Here is a 25,583-nt window from a genome sequence, read left to right as displayed (position 1 = left end):
CTGCCACAAAAAACAGCATTAAAATTAAATCAAGCACACTCACAGTGCCCAAACATAATGGGTGTATACAAATTAGAGAGGGTGATCTGCAAGAAATAAGACGTGAAAGAATGCCTCTTAAGGCCTGGAAATGGGGGGGGGGGGGGGGGGAGACATTGCATTAAAGCAGTAACCCTGCATACTGTTAGTCCGCTCCAATACTTATCTCCTACTGTTTTCAGTGTGGGCACAGCCACGTGGTGTAATGTATGCATGTAGGTGCCTGATCCACTTCCAAAACAAATCTTTGGCCTTATTTTATCCCCTCTATGTGCATTTAATGAAGTACAGTACTAAAGATACTGTAGTTCAAAAAGGACACTTGGCAAGATTTTGGAGCGGCAAAAAACGTACTTGATTAAATTAATACTAATAACTTGTGAAAAGTTTTTTGTTTTTAAGATACATTTCTTGTTTGTGAAAAGTGCTCAATAGGCAGCACTGGGAACAAAAGTCACCTGTGTTATTTACAGGGCCGGGATAACAAAATTAGTGGTAATGTGGTCTTCCCCCAATTCCCCTAAAACCAAGCCCCAAGCCTGCCCTGACAAGAAAACCTAGAAGACAATACTGTTTATTGCTACAGAGTCTCTGTGTTTAACGGTGGGTAATCCATTCCAAAAATCAAAAAAATACAGGGCCCAAATCGGAAGTGAGTGAAAAGACAAAGGCACATTTTCTGAAAAGAATAAATAAACAAATTCATGTCCAAAAGTATTAAAAAATACAAAACTATACAATACAAAACAATTTGCTTTTATGTAGCGCCCTTCATTAGGAGCATCCCAGGGCACTTTACAATAAAAACTTTTAAAAGCCATTGGCTAATCAATCCAGCTCAGAAGTAAGCTATCACAAACAAATATGTTTTTAAATTTGATTTAAAAGATTCAACAGTGCCAGCATTCTTGACATGACGGGACAGAGTTCCAAAGGCAGGGAGCAGAACAACTACAGGCTCTTGTACCTCCTGATTTTAGATGACTTCTAGGAACTACCAAAGGTTCAGTATTCACTGATCTCAAGGTGCGACTAGGACCATAAGGCACTAACAGTTCCTGTAAATATAAAGGCCCCAAACCCATACATGCCAACAGTCCCTATATGGTCGGGACAGTCCCGATTTCCTAGCAAATGTCCCGTGTCCCGTGATTTAAGAAAAACACACAAAAAAGCAAGTAAGCAAGCAAGAAAGAAAGAAATCTGAAGATTAACTCTTCCTACATGCAACCTAGCTGTTTCTTGTTGGTATTATACAATTAAAACTGACTTATTCCTTTCAAATATGCTCTTTAAAATACTGTAGGGCTCCTTAATGTTACATAGAACTTCAGCTTAAATAGAAACCCACAAAAAAAAGGACAGTACTGTTTCACTGCAATGTGTTACGGGTACCCAAAGTTACCCTGATAGTTTAATGGATTCAATCAGTTGAATGAAATGGGCCAATTCATCCACCTGGTAAGCTGCTAGAGCAGACTTGTAACAGTGCATTAACTGAGGGTCGGAATGTGACGTGAACACACACACAAATGTAGGTGCACAGGTGTGTTATTGCTGAAATACAACACTTAAAATCCAGGCGTTGTGGAAACATGCAGCCCTTCACTCAGGAGAGTGTACTGTGTATTGTCACCTGTACTGTGTATTGTTTTATAGGCCTGAAGTTCCAAGTAATTGCAACAGTACCCTGTAATCCACCATAACCAGCACTAGACCATCAAATACCGGTCCATAAGTCCAGCGATATCAAAACAGTTTTTTTGCAGCTTCAGCGTTGATGAAACTGTGCTAGTTTATATACATTAAGGACTAAACTTACTATATTTCAGTGTACTTGTATTATATAAGGTGCATGTAAGCATACACTCCAGAAATATGTTTTGCATTATGTTAAATGAAACTCGACCAAAAAAAGAAATACAATGCAAATATGAAATCTACAGAAACATTGCCACAAGTGTTACAGATACGATTTTGAATAAGATAAGCCACATCTGGGTTTTATTGGATTATTTTACTCACTGGAGAATCACCCTGGATTGCATCAACCACCTATTTTTTAGGGGTGACCCCGGATAACCATGGAAAAGTAACTGATGCAGTCCAGGGTGATTCTCCAGTCCTGTATAATTCAATACAACTGTGGGACAAATCACTTTGTATGCTGGTGGCCATTTGGCCACTAGCTTTCAAAATCTGGTGGCCAAGTGAACCTTTATGGTGGCCAACATTTTCAAATGGGGACAATATGAGGAAATGTGTATATTTTGCACACACATTGTTTTGTTTTCATGTAATGGGTGTTTATTGTCTTTAAATTGTGGGAGGGGAACTATATACAAAATCATTCCAGGGAACTATATTTTGTGTATAAAATGCCAGGGAGCTATATACATTAAATGCCAGGGACGTATTTACATTAAATGCCAGGGAACTATTTTCTGTGTGTATAAAATGGCAGTGAGTGAAGTATATACATAAAATGCCAGGACATAGAACTATACCAATCAAATGCCAGGGAAGATAACTATATAAAAATTCCAGGCAAGTGAACATTTCTTTATTTTTCAGTTACTGTCATAGACAAGCTAAAATACTAAGGGGGACATGTCCCTGCTGGAAATTCTAGCACTGACCAGCCTGGAACAAGATGGCTGTTGCTGGTCAAGCTGGTTTGGAGATGGTCAAGCTGGTTAATGAGCTGGTCTGCTGCTGGTAAACCGGCGTTTTAGATGGTCATGCTGGTGAAACAAGTAGGTGGCTGCTGGTGTAAAGCTGGTGAAGCTGGTCTGGAGATGGACACGCTTTTAAGTGATATAGCCTACTGGTCATACTTGAGGATGTTTTGTGTGTATAGTAAATTTTTGTTTTTTATCTTTAAACTATTATTGTTAATGACTCATTTCTACCATTTTCACGAGGAAGGGCATTACATTCTCATTTATCATACACTACCCCATGCAGTATTTTATAATCTCTGGTGAGCATTTTTTTCCCTGGCTGAGAGGCAAGAGAGAGAAGACAGCAACTATGTGAGGTATGGTTGTAATTCCTTTCAGTTTCGGTTTGACAGCTCGCGCTGGGGTTGCGCTTGGTTGCTGGTGTTAATGAGCGCGTGTTTCCTGTATTAACCAGTATGGGAAATACCAACTGGATGAGCCCATTGAAAAAAATTGCTCACCAGTTATTATATATATACTTTACCTGTTATAAAAAACACAAAGTTGGAGAACAAAAAAAAAAAAAGAATCTCACAGGCTGCCTCGAGAAAAGCTGTCACTCTGGGTTGGCTGCATGGCAGGCCTGCAGAGTGAAAAGAAGTGGTCAGCTGACGGCACACGCTTCAGAGTAGAGCGTGTGTTTGTCTTTGCCGCTCCCGAGTCAAAGCAGGGGTGGTAGCGGTGGGAGCTGAGCCTAAATACAATTGGACATTTCAAATTGGGAGAAAAACGGGGTCAAATTAATTGTCAACTACTAAATTAAAAAAAAAAAAACACACAACTTTGAATGACAAATTCAGCAACATGTTTGAGTTTTGTAAACCTTTAAAACTTATGTTGACACATCAATTAAAATGACCCCAAAATATTAAACACAGGGGAAACGTTAACTGCAAACCTGAAATGACAAAAACCGAAGCTTTTGTGTTTCTTTATACATACTGTACATTAGCAATATGTAGAAATGTCATTGTACCGTATGAGGAATTCACCAAACATGAAGCCGGTATTTGTTTGACCCTGGTGCCTTAGTAACCAAATGCATGACATTGAGCCTGACCATGTACAGCTACTGTAGCGCTGCTTCTACTTAATAAAACTATAAAATCAACAAGGGAGGTGAAGAGTACAGTAATGTAAAATAATGTAAGGAAAACAAAATGCACATTTCTTACGACGGAGCGTGCAGGCTCCTAACCCTCCTGAACAACCCAGGAACAGAGGGAGAGTACCGAGAAGAAGGAAGGGTATTTAGGGTCCGCATTACCCTTTTTGATCTCCCCGAGGATGAAATTATAGCTCAATTGTTTGTGTTGGTCGTATAATAAACTTGGTTCAATACATCCTTCATTATGTATTGGTTTTATCTGTCGTATAATAATAACATATTATAAAGTCAAGACACTTAGTCAACACGGGTCATTGCCTCTCCAAATGACCTACCTATTGTTCAATTGAGGTAGCCCATTTGGAGGGGAGGCGCGATTTTTCAGATTCGTCTGTTAACACTAGAAGCACCAAGCAGGTCAATGTGACCGTTTTGGGTTTTAAATTTTTAAATACTCTATGTTCCGGAATGTAATGCACATGCCCATTCATGACTTTTTCTAAATATATGTATTAGATATACTGACGGCATTTGAGCAGCATATTTGCAAGAAATTGATAATTATAAGCATATTTACCTAGAAGCACCCAAACCGGTCATTTTAACCAGTTATTTCAATACATATTTATTTATCAAATATAGCCTATAATCCTGACTGTCCTTTTCAATACAATCACCTGTCCTTTTCAATACAGTCCCGTGATCAAGTGGCATCTACCTGTCTTTGAATGCTTGAAAAACACTCATCTCTGAGTCACAGATACCCCCCTGTGTATAGCACTGCAGGTTCATTCTCAGCTCTATGCACAAAACAGTGGCAAGCAAACAGATATGGATCAGAAAAGGGCAGAGACAGATCCCCCTTCTGGCAGTGCTGTAGCCGCTGCACCCACAGGCAAGAGGAAACAATGCCAGGTTGCAAAATGCAACGACAACGAAACTTTGGATGTCTGCACCGGTTGTGGAAGGGCAGTGTGGGGTAAATTCTCAGGGAAAGTGGAGAAGCGTGTATTGTGTGTGGACTGTACAGGTATGTAGGCTAAATAAATATGTTATGTAAATATTGTTATTATAGTTGTTTATGTTTTGAAGTAGTGCATTATATACTATTATTGAATGGGCTCCCAGATAATGGATAATGTTTATACAATTTTGTATGTACAGAGACCTGTACATACGAAAAGTTTAATTTATTTATGTTTTATTTATGTTTTTCTTGTTTTGTACTGCTCCTTTTGAAAAAAATATTTTATGTTTTGTTTTCCATTTAAATATGGTGTTTTTGCTATGCAAATGTTTGATTTGATGTTCATAAATAAAACTTTTGAGTTTTATACAATCGTTTGTCTTTCATTATCATATTACAGCTGTTTAAAAAGCTACCAGTTAAATGGACCGGTTTGGCTCTTCTAGGTAGTTCAAAATTCCAGCGCTTCCAGTGTTAATCTGTGCTACCGTAGCCCATTTTGAGGGTTTCAAAACACTGGCGCAGGTGAATTTTTGCATTTAAATGTACCAGCTTATGCCATGCCTCATTAATTTTGGGCCAGTTAATACATTTGGGATGGGGTAAAATTTGTGCTGTGGCAGAGCACTACTTTACACTCCGCCAATTTAGTGGTGCGTCGGTCGATCCTGATACATGTCCCCCTCACTCTGTTAACTCCTCCTCCTCATCTTCAGTTAAATTCTCATTTTCATGGAGTTGGCCAAATGTGGATTTTCCAGCTACAAATGCAAATAGATTTGGCTGTTGCTTCAGTTTCTTTGACATTTTATTTAGGGTAAGTAAGAGATAGTTTGAGAAAATTCCCCCCCCCCCACCCACCCCCCCATGCCGAGTAAGTCAGGGAAACTCAATTGGCTATAGTGCTGCAGCAGCACTCCTGCAACAAGGAGAACTTTTAAAAAGCTGTGCAGTTATTTTAACCCCCCCGTCTGTGCTGTAAGGCAGCACAGACACCTCAACATTGCTTTCATCCCTCGTTGTTGTTGGGGTGAGGGGAATCTACTTGCTTTTTTAGTTTCTTAATTTTCTGTTGGCAATAGCCGGCTCTTCCGAACTGCAGACAACGCAGAATTCGAAATGATAATTTCCACTGTTCTACCCTAGCTTGACTGGCTGGTGCACATTACTATAGAAACAAGATCTGGTTCAACGAAAGGATTGGCTTTGCGAGATCAACAGGGCGGTGCAGATTCTGACAGTGAAGCAGAAGTTCTGATGTATATACTGTAAAAGCTTAGTCGCCAATGTGGCGACTTGACGGTCAAATCTACTGGCAATATGATCAATTGTGTGTGTGTGTGTGTATATATATATATATATATATATATATATATATATATATATATAGTGTAGCTTGCACGGGGGAAGGCAGCAGCAGGGCTGGTAGGTGACACACGAATAAGCCCGATATATGCTCCTTGCAAAGGAGCCAGCTCTTTTGTACAGCGGTATCGGCGCTATGCTTCAGAGTGGGAGGTCCCGGGTTCACTTCCTATCTCCGCCTGTGAGAAACTCCTGCCTGCGGGAACTGAAGTTCGCTACGAATACATCGCGCGTGCATCGCAGTGTCTATTTATGTGTCCGTTTATTGAGTCTAATTGTCGTCTGTCATCATGTTTCAAAACATTTAGACCTTTCTATAGCCGATAAAGTTCGGATTCTGGAGGCACTACGTGAACCTGGTGCTTAACAAGTACGGGTAGCAGAAAAGTTTGGCATCTCAAAATCTGTTGCAGCACGCATTTTGAAATTGGCTACGGAGCTGCATGCAAAATTGAAAAAGATTTACAGCTGGAGGTGCCGAATCGTAAAAAAAACACTTCTTTTAAAATGATGCTTCTGTATTGAATGCAAGTACCGTATGCCAAGTTTGTTTATTGTTTTTAAGGATACTGATAGTACATTGTTGTAGTACTATGTGTACAGTACAGTACTGTGTATACTTTTTGGTTTTACACATCTGTGTAACGTTAGTAAACAGAGAACATACAGTGGACACTTTGAAAGAGTGCCTATAGTATGATCTCAGCTGGCATGTGCTTACATAGCCAAGAAGAACCTCAAAAGTGATAATACTCTGGCCCATTTCATCCACCATATACTGGCAGTCACTGAGGAATAGTTAGGAATTCCTCCAAAATGATTTTAAACACCTTGTAGACTAGCCATGTTAAATCAATCCTGCATTGGCTGCTCATGGTTCCCCAATACCCAAGTATTCCAACCCCTGTATTTGATATGCATACACATATTCTTACCTTGACAGTGAAGTCTGCACCAAGAGGGCCACTCATCCTTAGTATCTCCTTGTCTGGAAACTTCTGGAAGTCCACAGTTGTGTTGTCAATGTGGTGGGACCCGGTAGTGCTGAGGCTGTTCTCTCCTTCCTGACCTTGTAGAGTTTTAGTTTCTAAATCTAAAAATTCCAAAAATTAGTTTGATATACTGTGGGCAGGACAGCTGAGTGGTGACATCCCCAGACCAGGAAGCTGACAGAGACAGAGGACTGCGGGTTGATGCGCTGGTGTGTGTTTTTATTTTAAATAAAATAATTAAACAACAACAACGCTCACAGAGCAAAATAAAAGTGCATACAAAAACAAATCTCATAGGGGGCTCCCGAGTGGCGCATCCAGTAAAAGCACTCGCTAGAGTGCAGGATGCGCTCTATAGCCTGGACGTCGCGAGTTCGAGTCCAGGCTATTCCACAGCCGACCGTGGACGGGAGCTTCCAGGGGGAGGCGCTCAATTGGCCGAGCGTCGCCCGGGGGGAGGGAGGGTTAGGTCGGCCAGGGTGTCCTCGGCTCACCGCGCACCAGCGACCCCTGTAGTCTGGCCAGGCGCCTGCGGGCTTGCCTGTAAGCTGCCCAGAGCTGCGTTGTCCTCTGACGCTGTAGCTCTGAGGCGACTGCACGGTGAGTTCGCAGTGTGTAAAGAAGCGGGCGGCTGACGGCACACACTTCGGAGGACAGCGTGTGTTCATCTTCGCCCCTCCCGAGTCAGCGCAGGGGTGGTAGCGGTGAGCTGAGCCTAAAAAATAATTGGGCATTTCAAATTGGGGAGAAAATAATAAAAACTAATTGGCAACGACTAAATTTAAAAAAAAAACAAACAAACAAACAAACAAACAAACAAAAACAAAACCAAAACAAATCTCACAACACAAAATAACTGACACCTAAAACACGTGTGCAATAGTTTTTATATTCTTTTTTCCTTCAGTCTCTCATTCACGTTCCTCCTACTTTAACACCCACCTTGAACAACAAAAACTGCAGGTTTGTATACATGTGTTCATCTCCAGATTAGTAATAAATTAATTAATCTGGAGATGACAACATTTTCCACAAGAGTTTAATTTGCGTGGCCGACAGCCAATTTGTCAATAATCACTAACTGATGACCACGCATTCTCATGAGCTGTCTGGCAAAGAAGAGCTGCTAACACCACATTTAACCTAAACAACAATACAAATAATCACCAGTGCTGCATAAACCAACCAATACATTTACCAGCAACCCATTCTATTAAATAAACCCACAATAACACATTTAACACATACCACAGTAAAACCCATACCACACCAATAAACCATTCTTTTAAATCATAATACATTCAATCACCCGTTCTTAAACCCCAAAATAATACATATAATAATACAAGCCTAACTCAGTAACCATGCATGAACAGGCTTCGCACCAACAAACAATGTGAAATGTTAAACAGACAAGTTTTATATGTAATGTAAAGTTAATAAAATCGGCAGACTACAAAGTACAGACAACAGATGCATTTGAGCATGACACAAACCAACAAACTCTTAAAGAAATGCTTGACCTACAGATTGATTAAAGAACATATACTGAGCCTATTTAAATGTGATCCAAAACCTTTGGCAACAATCTCCAAAATACAGGAAAATGGATAAAGCACATGGAGATCATTTAAAAGCTTTAGTTCCCAAACCGCATTTAATTACATTTAAGTTTCTACATGTTTCTCTTGGCTTTATCATTCAATTAGCTCAGATACTATAGTGTGTTTACAGCTAACATGATAATGAGTTACCATATGGGATCAAACATATTCCACTTAGTATTGTTAAAACAAATGAATATACCAAGGCAATGGCAATAAATACTAATTTGACGTACGATGAGGAAAGGGAATGGGCAGTTGTATTTCTTTTTAACTTGATTGTTTAAACATTAACATTTATTGTTTTGCAATGTTAATGTTTATGTTTTAAATAGTATTATTTAATTATATTGCTGTGGTTCAGACTTCAGAGATGTCTCTTTGTTTTCCCGGTTGCTTAACAACCACTAAAAAGCTGCCCTTGTTTAACTGAATAACTAGAAGAATTCTCAGAATCGTGCATCATCCTACATACATAAAATGACAAGCTAGCATTGGTAGCCTCATTTTTTTTTTACGTTTTTTGTTTTGTTTTACACTGCCTTTTGTGTAACTTGTGAGATTTGCATGTGTTTTTCATAGGACAAACATGTTTCATATTTCCCACAGACAATAACGAAAAAAAAAAAAAGCCTGGAAACCACCTGATATTTTTGTACACAGAAAATGAAGATTGTAGCAAACCACTTTAAACATAAAATCAGTGGCTGCCATTTCCCTAAAGAAAACAAACACTTTATATGAATAAATGTACAGAATATATTAAAAAGTGTGCGAACACAGGCTGAGGCATGATGGGACAAACATCCTCTTCTCACGCCCAACATTTTGTATCCTGATGATGCCTGTTAGTACTTACGCAAGTGATCAGGTCCCTTCAGTACCAGTCTGACATGTCGACTTCCATACGGGATCGCAATGACAGTGTCCTCCACTGAAGAGTAAAAGGAAAGAATAACCTTCGTTTAGTTTGGTACGTCTGCAGTTGTATCTGCCGCTTCCTGAGCTACTGTGCTCTGACACAGGGCAATGACTGCTAGGAGCGATAGCACCTTCAACACTGACTCGGAATGAACAGTAAAAAGATATTGAGTCAATGTATATCAACGGGTATGTACTGTAGGTTACATACACAGCAAGTATACACATTACAGAATGTTCTATACAAAATTACGTTAGCATAACCTAGAGTATACAGTCCAGAAGCCAGGGTCCAGAATGAAGTGGGGAGGCTGCTCCTGGAGTACTTCCTCATAATCTTGCTAGAAATTGAAAGCCAGTATGCGGGTGAGTTAGGAAAGAGTGGGCAATTAAATATATGTATCGTCATAATCACAATAATTAGTATACACCAAATGTATGTTACATGAACTGAAAGTATAAACATAACTGATGAACAGGTCACACTAAGTAAATCTGTTCTATATTTTGTGTACGTTTCCCCATTTTATTAACAGTTTCAGGTCAGGGTGTAGTAATTTTCAAAACTAAAATGTCACATACAGTTACATGTTGTGCATTGGTGTAATCAGGAACTATTTGTTTATAGTTTCTCAGAATATCAGGCATTTGGGAACTGGTTACAGATTTCTACTACTACCACTAAACCACTCGCAAATATGCGCCACAGCAATTAGTGAAACTAGGGATATTATTTAGTAGCACAGAAATTACACATACTATTTTACAAAATATGTTTATATTTAAGCAATGAAGCTGTCTACATTCTGTATTATTATAGTGGGTTTTATTTGACTGAATGTGGGAACACTGTATTGCTAGCATATTAAATCAAGGTCCAGGATCACTTAGAAAAAAGAATGACTTCCTGCAGTCAGAAACTAAACCAGAGTTGAAGGCAATATTAAAGGAAGAAACCAGTACTATAGACTGGCAAGCAGAGCTTCCCATAAGGAATGCAAAATAAACATCAATTGTTTATGATGCCTTGACATTTGTTCACTGGCATACAAAGCTTAGATATACTGTATTCAGAGTGCTGGCAGTTCAAGGTATCATGCTGGCCATCTTGGTTTTTAGTAAGAACATGAACTACTGTATCAGAACCATTTGTAACCTGGAGAGGAGATTGTTTGGCCATTATACCAAGCATCACATCATCTTTTAATAACTGAATATCAAAAGGTATTATTGTTTAATTGCTGTCGATGATGGTTGTGAATGTAAATGTCGCCCCAAACAGCAGCTCTGAATTCACTCTGCTACAGGTAGTTATGAAAATGCCAATGGTGCTGTTGAAAATCACACTTGCATTCAGTACTGGGTGTGTCCTTGGGTTTGGCCGTGCAGCAAAAGTGGCCTGAATGCGCCCCTCGATCTGACAAAGTGTTGACAACAGTCTGTACCGTCATATGGTTGCCAGTAACTGCAAGAAGTTGTGTGGTCAGGGCTGGTGATGGAGAAAATCTCTGCCTCCTGGAAGTGATCAGGAAGTTCCACTCTGTGGTCCAGAATAGAGCTGATCAGCAACTCTACTAGTGGCATTGAATCATTGCTATTGTGTGGTGATGATGGTGTGAACAAAACCAAGCTGGGCTGCAAGTGCACTCTTACACTCATTCGTGATAACATTTCGGCTTTGTGGAGTGACCGATTCTCAAATTTGGGAATCAATTGTCTCTACTAAAGATTCTTCAGCCAACTGTTATGTCTAAAAATGTGTGCCAAAAAAGATGACAAGCTTCGCTTAGGTAGGGGAAGCATGGATCTCCCCTAGCTGAGTTATTTGAGAAGGGAAAACAACAGAGACGTGTCTGTCTGCTCTGCTGACACAGCCTGGTTATTTTGGCACAGAAGACATTAGTTAAGAATGTATATAAAGTATTCAAATGTTTCTAGAATACATTCCTAATGTTTTGTGCTTAATTGTATTTGGCATGTCTCTTTAGCTTCACATTTGTAAAATATTTACATTGGAAATTGAATCATTATGAATAAAATACATTTTAATGGTCCCAAGTAACCATAACAAATATACCATACTTTTCACAATTGTATAAAAACAAATGGATGCTGAATAACTACCATGTATCATAACACAAAACACTACCACCCATATTCATAAAACTTACCGTCTCCTTTACCGTGCCAGTAATAGTGTCTAACATGACAGTATTTCATTGACTGATGCATAAACGCTATTTACCGTCAGAAAACTTCACTCATCATGACATTAGAATAACATGCCCTTAGAGACCGATTTTCCCATTAACACGTGACTTAGCCTATATGGCGATGCCTTATTGTAAAATGTGTTTTTCTGCTCTTATTTAATTTCATTCGCCATCATAATACATGTGAACCCGACGCGATGTCATTAATTTTGAATTTAAGACGTAACTTATAAAATAAGTTACCTTGAAGGTTTTAGAAGTAAACATAACATAATAAGGTGTCCTTTTTAAAAATAGGCTACTGATGTGGAGGCCAATAACTGGACAAACGTGAATATCGCACACGGTGTTGACAGGAATTGATATAGCCTAAATGTTGTAGATCAGACAGATAAAACAAGAGAGATACAAAGTAAACGTGTGCATGGCCTGCTGTGAACAGCCTTTTTTTTAAGACTTTGTGAAATTGTTAGGGTTAGTTTATCGGGGGACATCGCCTAGTGGTGTTTGTAATCAATGTTTACTAATGCTGTGTTTTTGTGGTACAACCCCAACATAAAGTCATGGGGACCATGCTCATAAATCCAATCAGGAGACTGTGACTAATACTGTTAAATACACCACTTTTCATGTTACGTTCATAGTTTAAAAAGATGAACATATTCAAGATTTTTTTTTGGTCTGTCTTGTAGTCTGCTTCCCCAGAGCTTTACCCCACCGCACGTGCCATAGTAATAATAAAAACGTATACAGGGGCGTAGCTAGGATTAGATTTTTACTGAGGCAAATAAATAAATAAATTAATTAATTAAATTAAATTTAATTTAAAAAAAAAAGTTGAACAAACCTCTTGCTGATCCTGTTCATGTTACAACGGTAAAAGTTATCATCTTATAAAGCCTGGAGACTTTTTGCAAACTGCAAAACAATATTAAGTCCCTTGGATGATGATGTTAATGTTAAAATTTGATGACCCATATTATTTCAAAGATTAAAACAAATTGTCTCCCAGCAAAACCACAGCATGACCATATTCACACTGTCAGAAATATGTGATTTTAAAAGGACAAGAATATAACATCAATATTAATAAGTAGATGGGTTCATACCTGTATTGACTTGCATTTGGTTCACTGCTACTTAAGTTGCCTTACACTGCTGGGCCTGGTAACTGCTGCTGACTGGTAAGACTGGTGCTGATACTGCTGTGACTGGTGCTGACACTGTGACTGGTGCTGACACTGACTGGGACTGGTGCCGACACTGACTGGGACTGGTGCTGACACTGCTGGGACTGGTGCCGACACTGCTGGGACTGGTGCTGACACTGGGACTGGTGCTGACACTGACTGGGACTGGTGCCGACACTGACTGGGACTGGTGCTGACACTGTGACTGGTGCTGACACTGACTGGGACTGGTGCCGACACTGCTGGGACTGGTGCCGACACTGCTGGGACTGGTGCTGACACTGACTGGGACTGGTGCCGACACTGACTGGGACTGGTGCTGACACTGTGACTGGTGCTGACACTGACTGGGACTGGTGCCGACACTGCTGGGACTGGTGCCGACACTGCTGGGACTGGTGCTGACACTGTGACTGGTGCTGACACTGCTGGGACTGGTGCTGACACTGACTGGGACTGGTGCCGACACTGACTGGGACTGGTGCCGACACTGCTGGGACTGGTGCCGACACTGGGACTGGTGCTGACACTGGGACTGGTGCCGACACTGCTGGGACTGGTGCCGACACTGCTGGGACTGGTGCCGACACTGCTGGGACTGGTGCCGACACTGACTGGGACTGGTGCTGACACTGGGACTGGTGCTGACACTGGGACTGGTGCCGACACTGTGACTTGTGCTGACACTGGGACTGGTGCCGACACTGGGACTGGTGCTGACGCTGGTGCCAACACTGCTGGGACTGGTGCTGTTCGTGTACAATATTTGTATGACTATATTACTTTGACAAAGTATTCACCAAAAATAATAATAATAATAATAATAATAATAATAATAATAATAATAATAATAATAATGATGTTCCCACCTCTGAACGCTAGATCTCCTTTGAACGTTTACACAGTTTCTTACTCAATTCTAATATTCTTTTGTCAATGTAAATCGACGATAGGAAGTAGTACAGTACTTCAGGCGGGGGAAACCGGTCGATAGAGGTCCTGGTGCTGCCTAGCGCACAGGCCCCGCTATACATGCAAATACACAGCCACTATGCTATAATAAAACGCAATGATATGGCAGGTAGGGTGATACTTGGACGAGCTGACTGTCCAGTTAACGTGATGAGAGAAAAACAAAACAAAACAAACAAAAAAATAACAGCCAGCTATACCGGTTTAGCTACACATTTAATGTAATCTTAAAAACAGGTACTTTGATTTTTGCTGTGTTGGCGTTAAACATTCTACATGAAAAAATATATATATATATCAAAACGTATTGCAGCTAAACATCACATTGCGCAGGGGAAAAACAACAATATAAATTATAAATTCACTTTGATTCTTACCAAGAGTTGGCGTCTTTAGAAAGAAATGTGTAATTAATTGGTTGGTTTTTTCTCCGTTTCATGTTGGTGCTGCACTGTAAACCAGAGTACAGAGTAACTTGGGAAACTGACTAATGAGAAACATCTTTGTGGCGCGAATTTGAGATATACCCCAGTGTCTGTACAGCCCGAGATCACAGTAATGTGAAGAAATTAAAAATCATATTTTATATATCAAAATTTTGCACTCTTAAAAAACGTGGGTACGTTTTGGTTTTTTTATCTTTTTTTTTTTTTTTTTCGTCTTCACAATTAAGAATTGAGCCGATTTTTACCGAGGCGGTCGCCTCGGCTACCTCAATGGACGCTACGCGCCTGCGTATATGTTTAATTATCCAATAATTATGTAATTTAAGTATTTTGTTATTTGTAACGCATATATTAAATTGCATTAAGTCGTCTGAACAGGATAGGTTACTTACAAACACGTTTGTAGCCTATCCGTTGCTCTAAGAAAATGCCAGGCTTCAAAAGGAGGGAGATATCTTGGAACATGATCCAGAATCGTGAGATCCTGCAGTTTTGTTTACAATCTGATCATTTTATGAGTGCTTCTACTAGCAGTATATGATCTCCCTTTTTACAGTATCAACCGCATTAACCTGATCAGCTATCTCCTGCCATGTCATTTCAGACACAGAGCCTGCATTTCCGAACAGCTGATCTGTGTTGAATAGTAGTCTTATTTTAATAATGCGAGTTACTGGGGAGTGAATGTAGGTTTTCTTAACCTCTAACTGGCGTCCAGCACCTTTTAGCACAGGAGTCCCTTGCTATATATCATTATGCCGCACATTTGATATGCCTAATATGTCCTCGATCATAATCAATTTAGTGTAACGCTAGGAATTAGGGCTATCTTGATTTTACTACTGTGCTATATAGCTGCGGTCAAAAGTTTAGCATCACCTAGAATTTTAGGATTGAGACAATTTAACATCATGTTACCAAAGAAATTACAAAATTATACTGCAAGTGTCTAACGGAAGTCATAACAGTAGTACAGACTTTCATGTTAAATGTCAATTTTTGTTATTTTGGTCAGGTTTTTGTTAAATATATGGAAAGCGATAAAGCGGTAATTCAATATGTTAATGTAACATTATTCAGCAGGTTTCATTTGACTTCATGGAGCAAAATTGGTCCATTATATAGTGATGTAAAACTTTTGGCCATATCTGTATTATGCCTTATGTGCAGATTTATATTTTGATATAGGCTAATGTAATGTATACGGAAAATACATATACAATACACATACAATGTTATCTCAGCGCAATGATTATAAATTTAAAATAAACCGAGCACTATGTGTGTGTGTGTGTGTGTGTGTGTGTGTGTGTGTGTGTGTGTGTGTTTGTTAACGTGACGTCTTGCTATTTCGGACAACTTGTCTCCCGACATATCCGGTACAGAGGTCCGTGAAGTTGCCCCCCTACAAACAGCTGCTATAGTTTTTAAGATATTAACGATTATTTTTTTAGGGCAGTGACGTCACTCAGCTGCCATAAAATGCCGGAAATGAACCAAATTTGCCACATTCGTTTGTACTACGTTTGTGCCGGTTTGCCCAGTTCAAATGAACGTGTTTTGCTATTATTGTTTCTGAGATAAGACAATATTATTTTAGGGGAGTGACGTCACTCAGCCCCCTACAATGCCGGAATTGAACCAAACGTGCCTCATTCGTTTGTGCCGTTGAAGCTAACGTTACTGCATCTACGGTTTTTAAGATATTAACGATTATTTTGTTAGGGAGTTATGTTGTCATTTTTTCTTTTTTTAAAAAATGAGTAATCAATAACACACGAGAAATACATATGCATGTATGTGTTTGTTTGTACAGATGTTGGTATACCACCGCAAAATAGAATAGGCTACTTGATGCATTTCATAATACAGAATTGTCCCAAAATGCAACAAAGCGAGCTTTGGTGTGGCGAAATGTATTCTAAAATGAATCGCTAATTTGGAAACACGTCAGAATGTGATATGCGGCGTTTAAGTATTTCACTACCGCATCCCATCTAGCCTATCTCCCATTTTACCTGCCTTTTAGTTTGCAGTTGTGTTAAAAAGGCAAATCAACTATTGCTTTTGCTCTGCTGCTGCTAATAATGAACTTTATGGACAAACAATTGAAAGAACGCCACTGTGATAATTTATTTAGTTGCAGGAAACCACGCAACTGTACGAGCACAAAGTTTATAGAAAATGAAGTCACTGGTAATGGCTGTGATTACAACAGAAGAAAAAAATAGTCAAACCTCTGTCGCGTTGCCAAACGTTTATTTTTTTTTATTATTTTTAAATAGAATTGATATCATCATCATCATGAGGAAAATATGTTATTATTATTATTATTATTATTATTATTATTATTATTATAGAAAACATCAGTATTTGAATAAAAATGTTTGGCACATAACTCTCAGCCACAGGGAATTGTTTATTTTTGCTAATCTAAATACTCATCTTTATATTTTCAGTTTTTATCTATTTCCTTTGCATTTTATAAACATGTCCCTTTTCAATAAATACGATTTATTTTCTGCTATATGCATACATTCAATTAAACCTTGAAAGGGCCGAAAACATTCCTTTTTTTTATTACGCACTGTTCAATAATATGCATTTTCAAATGGCATTTCATTTTCAATGTGACATGGTTCCATTAATTGGCTGCCTTTAATACTATTATAGATGCAATAAAGAATGAATTCCCGGAACGGGCAGACGTTTCAGTCAAGCGTTTAAACACCTGTGCAAACGTGGTGCAGAGGCAGCCCAGGCAATCGACTGCACATATTGAAAGTGAATCGAACTGTCCACACTAACTAGTGAATACTAGGTGTTATAATACAATGTATGTGTTACATTTTAGCATTTAATAAAAAGGGCTTCTGTTTTAATATTTTGTCTAGTGTCTTCTTGAGGTAACAATAGCGAAAAACTGCGAGTGAAAGTAATGTTTTATAGTCTGTAGGTGTTCAACAGTTACAAAAGTAACTGAAAAATAGCACATTTTCTTACAGAATAAAACATACATTGTAAAACTGAGTTTTCAGCTTCATGTCCTAGAGCCACGTGGTTGTGCTGCTTCTTGGTTCTTGCAGTAATTCAGAGGAGGCTGTGTGGTCCAGTGGTTAAAGAAAAGGGCCTGTAACCAGGAGGTCCCCGGTTCAAATCCCACCTCAGCCACTGACTTATTGTGTGACCCTGAGCAAGTCACTTAACCTCCTTGAGCTCCCTCTTTCGGGTGAGACGTAATTGTAAGTGACTCTGCAGCTGATGCATAGTTCACATGTCTCTGTAAGTCGCCTTGGATAAAGGCGTCTGCTAAATAAACAAATAATAATGAAAAGTGCCAAGTATTAAACAACACTTTATACACAATACAATGACAGAAGCAGTACCTTCTGCAGTAGGACCAGCATTACAAAGGTTTAAAGACATACTAAAAAAGTACTACAGTATCAGCGAAGTACTACACAACAAGTACCACAAAAGTACTTTAGTTTTCTATAGAATCTGTCAAAAATCATTTGAAATCTTACTTTTGAGCAAGTACCCATTTTTGCTTGTGCCTTTAATCAGTTTAACAAAGATAAGAAAATATCGGGGACATTGTTTACCATTATTGTATCTTGTTTATTTACTATAATACCAAAGGTAAACTTACTGTCTTTAATTGTCTTTAAAACAGTTTCCACTTGGCTTCAGTGTTATTTAAAAACATTTAGACATGTGAGGCACAGCAGGCTAGGACATCCAGGACATAAATGATTTGTCGTGTGACAACGTCACAGCCCCTTTACAATAACAGAATCGTCCCACCTGTATATTTGCCTTTTTTTAAAATGACTTACCTCTATATATCAGCTCATTGAAAATATGTAAATCAATATGTGCTGAAAAACTTCTGAATATTTTTTTTAATTTCTAGACTTTTACTTGAACTGTGTTTAAAAAAAACCCCCAAAAAAACATAGCTACATAGTAAAATCCCTAGACCCCATACTGTAATACTACTATTGTTATAAGATGCCTTATTGTTTTGTACATACTGTTAATAATAATAATAATAATAATAATAATAATAATAATAATAATAATAATAATAATAATAATATATTTTTTAATGGCCGGAAATTCCCACCATCTTTTATGAATATGGCCCTACATTTCTTACACAAGACAATTCAATTTTTCAAAATCACCCACTCATTTCTTATTCCCAAGAGTGTGTCTGACCAACACGTGAACACATTTTGTGGAGCTACTGCCGGGAACGCTAACCCTGAATTTAAGCCACTTTTGGCCGATTGGCTTCTGTACTAATATTCACAAGTGGAATAGACAATAGACATTGTCTCATAACAGGTTCATCCTAATCTGTACCATAAAATATAGGTCACCAAAGCATAACAAAACGGTCATAGCTTTATCCAAAACATGTTACACATTTTTTAAAAGGAAAATATTAAGGCAAAAGCGGAGGGTATTTTTTTATCACTTACTTTTACTTGTTGAGAGCTGGGATTTATACTGTCCTCGGACAAGCCGGCAGGTAGAGCCGTCTCCATTGCACACTCCGCAGTTATCTTCCTTCGCGGTGCTTCCCAGTTCATGGTCACAGCCAACAATCTGAAACGGACAATTAAAGGAAAACAAAAAAAACAGTAATGTGCAACTTTGGCCTCTTTATTCAGAAGAACAGTTCAGTGACATTGATACAATCCCACTTGAGTCATACAGTGTGTCATACACTATGACCTTTTATAGGTACACATTTATATTCTCTGCCGTTCAAAGTCATTCTATAGTTATATTTTAAAAGATCACACAAAATAAGTCACACATTCATCTCGTGCAAGTCACACAGAAGCTCTGGTATCTTCAGTAAAGAGGGAGATAGAACTTTTGTTTCTAATTAAACAGTAAGTAGCAGAGTTCTAATGCTCCAATATTTATAGTTATCATATTTTTTCTTTAAATCTGCCTTGCTTTGAGCTTGTCTATAGCATCCTAAGTGTAGGGGCCGAACAGCCATCCTGATTCCATTGAAATCATCTCACACTGTGACTTTTCAACACTGGTGCTGGCAGTTAACAGGTCACATTGTTACATGATTTAAATGCAATGAGGAAAGCTGTTCAGTTCCGGGACTAGTTCAAATCCAGGTAAAGGAAGACTGAGAGAAAGTCATATGCACTCAATAATGAAGCAAGATATGCCAGAACCACTCAGAATGATTGAAACACCAAAAAATAGTAAGGGAAATGTAAAAAGCATTTAAAATGCTACCTTAATACTGACTAGCTACTATATATACACATCTTGATGGCACAGAACCAGTGCAGTTGTGAAAAGAACATATTTTATAAGAAGTTAATACAGTACATTGTGTGTAGGGGGCTGTGGCAGGACGAGGTACTGCACATGTATATATTGTGTGTTGTGTATTTTGTTTATTTTTCTTTCGTGTTTTTGTACATTGTGTTGTTGTTAGAGAACCGGGCGCTGTGACTGAGACGCGCCCCCAGCTATGTTTGTTTACAAGGAATCGCAGCCGAGCACCTCGATGCTGTAAGCCAAGGACCAGCACCGTCCACACTACCTCTTGACAACAAACCTGACTTTTGTGAAAAGAAGCCAAACCTCTGGGACCCGGGATCAGTTTTATTTGCTTTGCCTTTTTGTATACTTGTTGTGTAATCGCCCGTGGCATACCATTTCTAGTATATAGTCACACGGTCATTGTTCCTGTAAATAAATCATGGGTGTCTGTATCAACTTCCTGTGTCTCTCCTGGTCTGTCAGTGGATTACCCACAACACCCCATCACTGGGACCATAAGATGACATAAGAGATCACAAACACAATTTATTAACTTCCATAAAAGTAATAACATATTTGACCAATGAAAAAAAAAATCCACTGTTTATCTTGCAAATGCTTCTTACATAACAGACAAGGAGGAACCACAAGATTAATAGGAAGGAAATAAACTATCTTTGATCTGTTGTTATCATAATGGGAATGGTCTTCAAAGCAATTTTCCAGCAGAAGAACTGTGTATTTTCTACCCTTGTGGCCCGTCAACACTAGTTTAGATTGCACTTGTCAGATTCATAATAAGGAAATGATAATTCTGTAAACAGGCAACTGTGTGTTTGGATAACCCAGAAGAAAGCCAAAACGGTGACACGAGGGAATTGCAGATAAGAAAAGAGTACACAATGTAAGGAAATTCAGTGGACAGACAACCTGAAATCATCTGTGATGTTTTTTTCATATACAAACAGATGTGCCTTCAAAAAGAATCTTGTTATTGATCTACAGCTGTCCATTTTTTTTTTAAACGAGCAAAGCTTGTCAGATTTTATGGAAAGTAATCTCCATTGTATCAAAATGAGACTAAATACCTTTATGTAAACTACTACGCTGTTGTGTAAGTTTGAGTAACAGTCATTTTGTTTGTACTGAGAATATACTGTTTTAAATTGTGTTCATAACACCAACTTGAACCTTGTCAATTAAGCAAACATTTACCATTTAAATGCAATACAACTGCATAAACATAAGAGGACCCATTTTATTGGTCAAATATCTGCCTGATAATGCCTGCTGTGTTACAGTATTATCGCCACTTCCCAAGGTAAATATTACATTGAAGTGAATCCCTTACCTGACAAGTGCCACTAATGCACATGTCCAATGACTCCGTGTAGCACCTGGTGCCGTCAAGTACTTTAGGTGCCAGCTCCACCACCAGTGATGTTCCTTTAGCTTTGCACTTGAGAGCACAAGGGTTCTCGGGGTCATTGTAAAGAGGCAGCCACTCATAATACTGCCCCTGGTACCGGACGTCAATGTGGGCAGAGCACTGCTGGGCGCGGAAATCACCCAAGTCCGGAGGGCAGTCCTGAGGAGAAACATGTAAAGTCAGTCACAAGAGAAGGAAGCAGTTATGGGGGCAGAATGATACACATTATGTTTCTAACAGGAGTGGTCTGATTACTGCAGATCCATGTCCCTTTCCATTTAGCAATAAAGCAACACAGACATGTGTGAATACGTCTTTGGAAAACCCAGAGTTTGTACTTTTAAACAAGCCATGGAACCAGGTAGGTGGCTTTTACGGTGCCTGAGTAATATGTGTGTAACCTTTGGTGTGCTGGCGCCCCAAAATGAATGGGGCTGAGTTTTAAGAGTTAAAGCGAAAGTCACCGCTTGCAAAACAACACCTAGATAGACTTAATTTTTTTTTTCTTCAAAACTGTTTACTTACTGCAGTGTACTGTTTCTATAATGCTTAAAGATAGCGGCCGAGAATCACGTACGAGAGAATAAAGTCTTGCGGGACTTAAAATATCCAGCACTACTTATATTTATTTATTTATTTATTTATTTATTTTAAACAGAACTAAGAATGCGGCTCATAGTGCTTTTGTCACTGACACCCGCTTCCTTATAGATTGTTGAAACGTTTCAGACATTCTAAATTGGGTACAAAATACAGTAGCTTGGTGTCTTAAAATATCTTTGTGGGATTTTCCTGCACTAAAAGTTGCAGATATGCGGGAGTAACTTGGAAAATGCGCGATTCCCGTGACCCCGCGCTGAAATTCAAGCCCTGTATAAGGTAACAAAAAAAATGAAAACAAGACAAAATGATATTAAGTGTCACTGTCAGAACACCTCAGGGCTCCATTTTCATATCAGTCATTAGGCCCAGCACCAAGAAGTTACTCTCTTTAACTTGACTATGACAGAAACAACATAAGGACATAAGAACATAAGAAAGTTTACAAACGAGAGGAGGCCATTCAGCCCATCTTGCTCGTTTGGTTGTTAGTAGCTTATTGATCCCAGAATCTCACATTTTGTGGAAACTGGTTTGTTCTTCACAAATAAATCTCAATGAATATGTGGGGGGACCACCAGCTGATAAACACATTGCTTTAGTAATAATCCATAAACTGAGGCACTTTTAAATGAATGAATCCCCCCTCCCAGGCAGGAAAATGACCAAAGCACATCGCATGACTTAAAAGAGCTCTCCCCTTAATAAAGACTGCCATTCCATTTACACCCTGCATTTAAATAAACTTCATGGCATTTTTTTAGGCCTTATCCATCTGGTTAGAATTGAGTCTAAATCCCAGATGTTCCATATAAGAAACAACTGCCTTATGGATTAATGCAGAAAGGACCCAAAAGATGCTCCAAAAGAACTGACAAGAATATAAACAGTCCCCCAGAATTTTTTTAAGTGATAGTAAAAACACAGAAATTACTGTCTTGCTAAAGCATAAAAAATAAATACATAAATAAAGAAATAATTTAATAAATAAACTAGGCTTGTATATCTTCTTTTAAAAAAAAACACATCAAGAATAAATCAGTCTCTTAACTCTTCCAAATGTGTGCAATTTAACAATAACGAAAACGTTAGGGCCAAGACTCACAAACTCAAAAAAACAGATGTTGCGTCTTTGATATTGCTCGGCAGCAAACTGGATACCCACAGTTAATAACTCGATCCGTTTCCTTCAGATCACAGACAGTTTGGTGAAAAATAATTGTTCCCCAAACCCTCGTTTTTTAAATTACTTCAAATCGATATTTCTGGGATTAAATAATAGTTAGTTGTTTTTGTTTTTTTTTTAAATCAACACAGATCTGTCTAAACATTGAGCGCCACTACATTTTTTTAGTAAGCAAACCACATTGTAACACATTAGCGGGAACTACTCCTATGGTGGTAATAGGTAAATGCACTGGGTAGTTTGACTGGAACAAATTTACAACTGGGACTCACAATCTCCAACATTATTTATCATCTCCTGTCTAAATTAGGATCCTTCTTTTGTTTTAATTGCATTGGGTTGCATTCAAGTCACTTGAGGCTAAGCATGTGGAACAGACAGTGAGATGGTGTAAAGGGCTGATTTGGGATCCTCTGCGCTAGCATTGGTAGGGGATACTGTGGGGTCAGACATGTCTTAGCAGGCTGTTGAAAGTTCTGGTTTCATGGGATATACAATGCTTACACTGCTTTGTCTGTCTTTTGCAGTAGGCCAGACCTCCCAACCGAATTCAAGTTGTTACAGTGCTCCTGGCCTTAGAGCCTTTATTATGTTCACCACAGACAGTAGTGTTTGGAGCACACACGCAGTGTAGCAGCAAAGTCTTGGTCAGAAATACTTGGCACTCAAAAGCTGAACATTATCTATGCTGAGTTTGCATTGGTTTGTATTGTTGACATAATTCATCTTCTCCTAGCTGTAAACCTAGCTGATAACAGCTAAAACTACTTTGCATTAAATAATTTAATCCACCTCAGCTGGAAAACATTATTAAATATGTACAGTTTGTCCTGTCTGTGGTGTGAGGCTCACTTGCACATTAGGGAACAGGACTGCTCAGTTGCCAATTCGCAGTTGAATTATATATTTAAAATTTACTTACCACATTGCTGCATGTCCTGTATCTGATATTCCGCCCTTCACAGTTCCTACATAAGAAACAAACAAAAACAAAATACCCATCAGTAGGAGGCAGTCCAATGTATCCAAAAACTGCAGAATTTTGAAGTAGATATCTGCTGAGTGTTCTGCAGGGCACTTTATGTGTTTAGTATTTGTATTAATAATGTCTTACAAAAATATAAATCAAGTAAACACAATCATATCAAACAATTTATGGGTGAAGTACTTCCAATTTAATATAGCAAGCATTTTTGTCAGTAAAATCTTTAGAAACTGTTAAACAAAAACATCACATCACATGAAATGAGACTTCTTATTGGGCCCTATTTTCATACCAGCATCTGATTTAGAATAAACCAAATGTTTAAAAAATTGTATAAAAAACAAAACAAATATGTTTGCTTTCTGTTGTTCTTCTTGGATTTATACAGTTGTTCTGTACACAGGGCGATGACAACCCTATAAACCCAACAGAACTACGTATATTCTTATACTAGCAGATAGCACAACAAAAAAACTGTTTTACAGTAATGTATGTATGTGTGGGGGGTCCAGTTTCCTATAAACAAGTAAAGTCTGGATATTGTTATATCACAGAGCTAGCCATAAGGGAGGGGGGTGGGGGGGGGGGGGGTCTGGCAAGGCACTGGTGGCCATGTCAAAGCTGTCAGCACCACCCACTGTAAGACATGATTGATTGCAAGAAACAGAGGGCAAGGTGAAAGCAGGGCAGTCCAAGCAAGTAGAGGATCTCTGCCAACCTGCTGCCCAGAGTGGAGGTGGGCAGAATACAGGGAGTACTACTTGCCAAGCAACAAGAGGTAGACCACCCAGGGTACATCACTGTATCATTAACACTAATGAATGAAATAGTAGAGCACACCACTCACCACAATGGATAACTCAGGGGTTCCATATGAATAGTTACTGCTCACAATTATTGCATTAACCGTCAGAAACATCCTTGGTTACAAAGGAAATATTTACAGGCTGCCAGGTCAGGGAACATGCGCAAAATGACACCCCCAGGAACCACAAACATGTCATCTACAGCATGCATCCATAACTTCAAACACAACCGTATGACAAACACTTCAACTAATGTACTAATGAAGTCTTATGTGACACGTTACCTTCTTATGAATGTTTACAAGCGTTTGGTGGCTACCTCTAACCAAGTTGAGAGTGTATTTCTCGCACACTCTTTGCTGTCTCGGGTCTGTCATGCAAAGAGTGCAAGAGAAAGCACACTCTCAACTTGATTAGAGATAGCCACAAACACTTATAAACATACTGTAGCGATCTTGGTTCCCGCAGACAAGCGCATCACACAGGGCAAGGCAATCTACACACAGGCGGAGGGCGGGCGCAAACCTGGGACCTCTCGCACTAAAGCATAGCGCCTATATCGCTGTACAAAAGAGCCGGCTCCCTTGCAAGGAGCGTATATCGGGCTTATGTCTTTGTGTGTGATTACGTCACCTACCAGCCCTGCTGCTGCCTTCCCCCGTGCACGCTACAATACTATAAGTCATAATATAAACCTGATATTAACATATTTAATCTGTTTCTTACA

General features: G+C 38.9%; 1 protein-coding gene across 2 annotated transcripts in view; it reads right to left on the bottom strand.

Moving 5' to 3' along the window:
* The window catches only part of LOC117409129 (ADAMTS-like protein 1), a 235,444-nt gene that overhangs the window by 52,485 nt on the left and 157,376 nt on the right, over positions 1–25,583 (bottom strand). For both annotated transcript variants that reach the window (XM_058999955.1, XM_034014768.3), the window contains 5 exons: positions 23,988–24,033; positions 21,202–21,438; positions 19,031–19,157; positions 9,658–9,732; positions 7,138–7,295 (listed from right to left, as the gene is read on the bottom strand). In XM_058999955.1, coding sequence (XP_058855938.1) covers positions 7,138–7,295; positions 9,658–9,732; positions 19,031–19,157; positions 21,202–21,438; positions 23,988–24,033 — 643 coding nt within the window. The remainder of the gene's footprint in view (positions 1–7,137; positions 7,296–9,657; positions 9,733–19,030; positions 19,158–21,201; positions 21,439–23,987; positions 24,034–25,583) is intronic.

The sequence above is a fragment of the Acipenser ruthenus genome, chromosome 2, assembly GCF_902713425.1.
Source record: "Acipenser ruthenus chromosome 2, fAciRut3.2 maternal haplotype, whole genome shotgun sequence".
NCBI lineage: Eukaryota > Metazoa > Chordata > Actinopteri > Acipenseriformes > Acipenseridae > Acipenser > Acipenser ruthenus.
The sequence above is the reverse complement of the archived record's forward strand: the minus strand, read 5'-3'. Positions and strand labels throughout refer to the sequence as shown.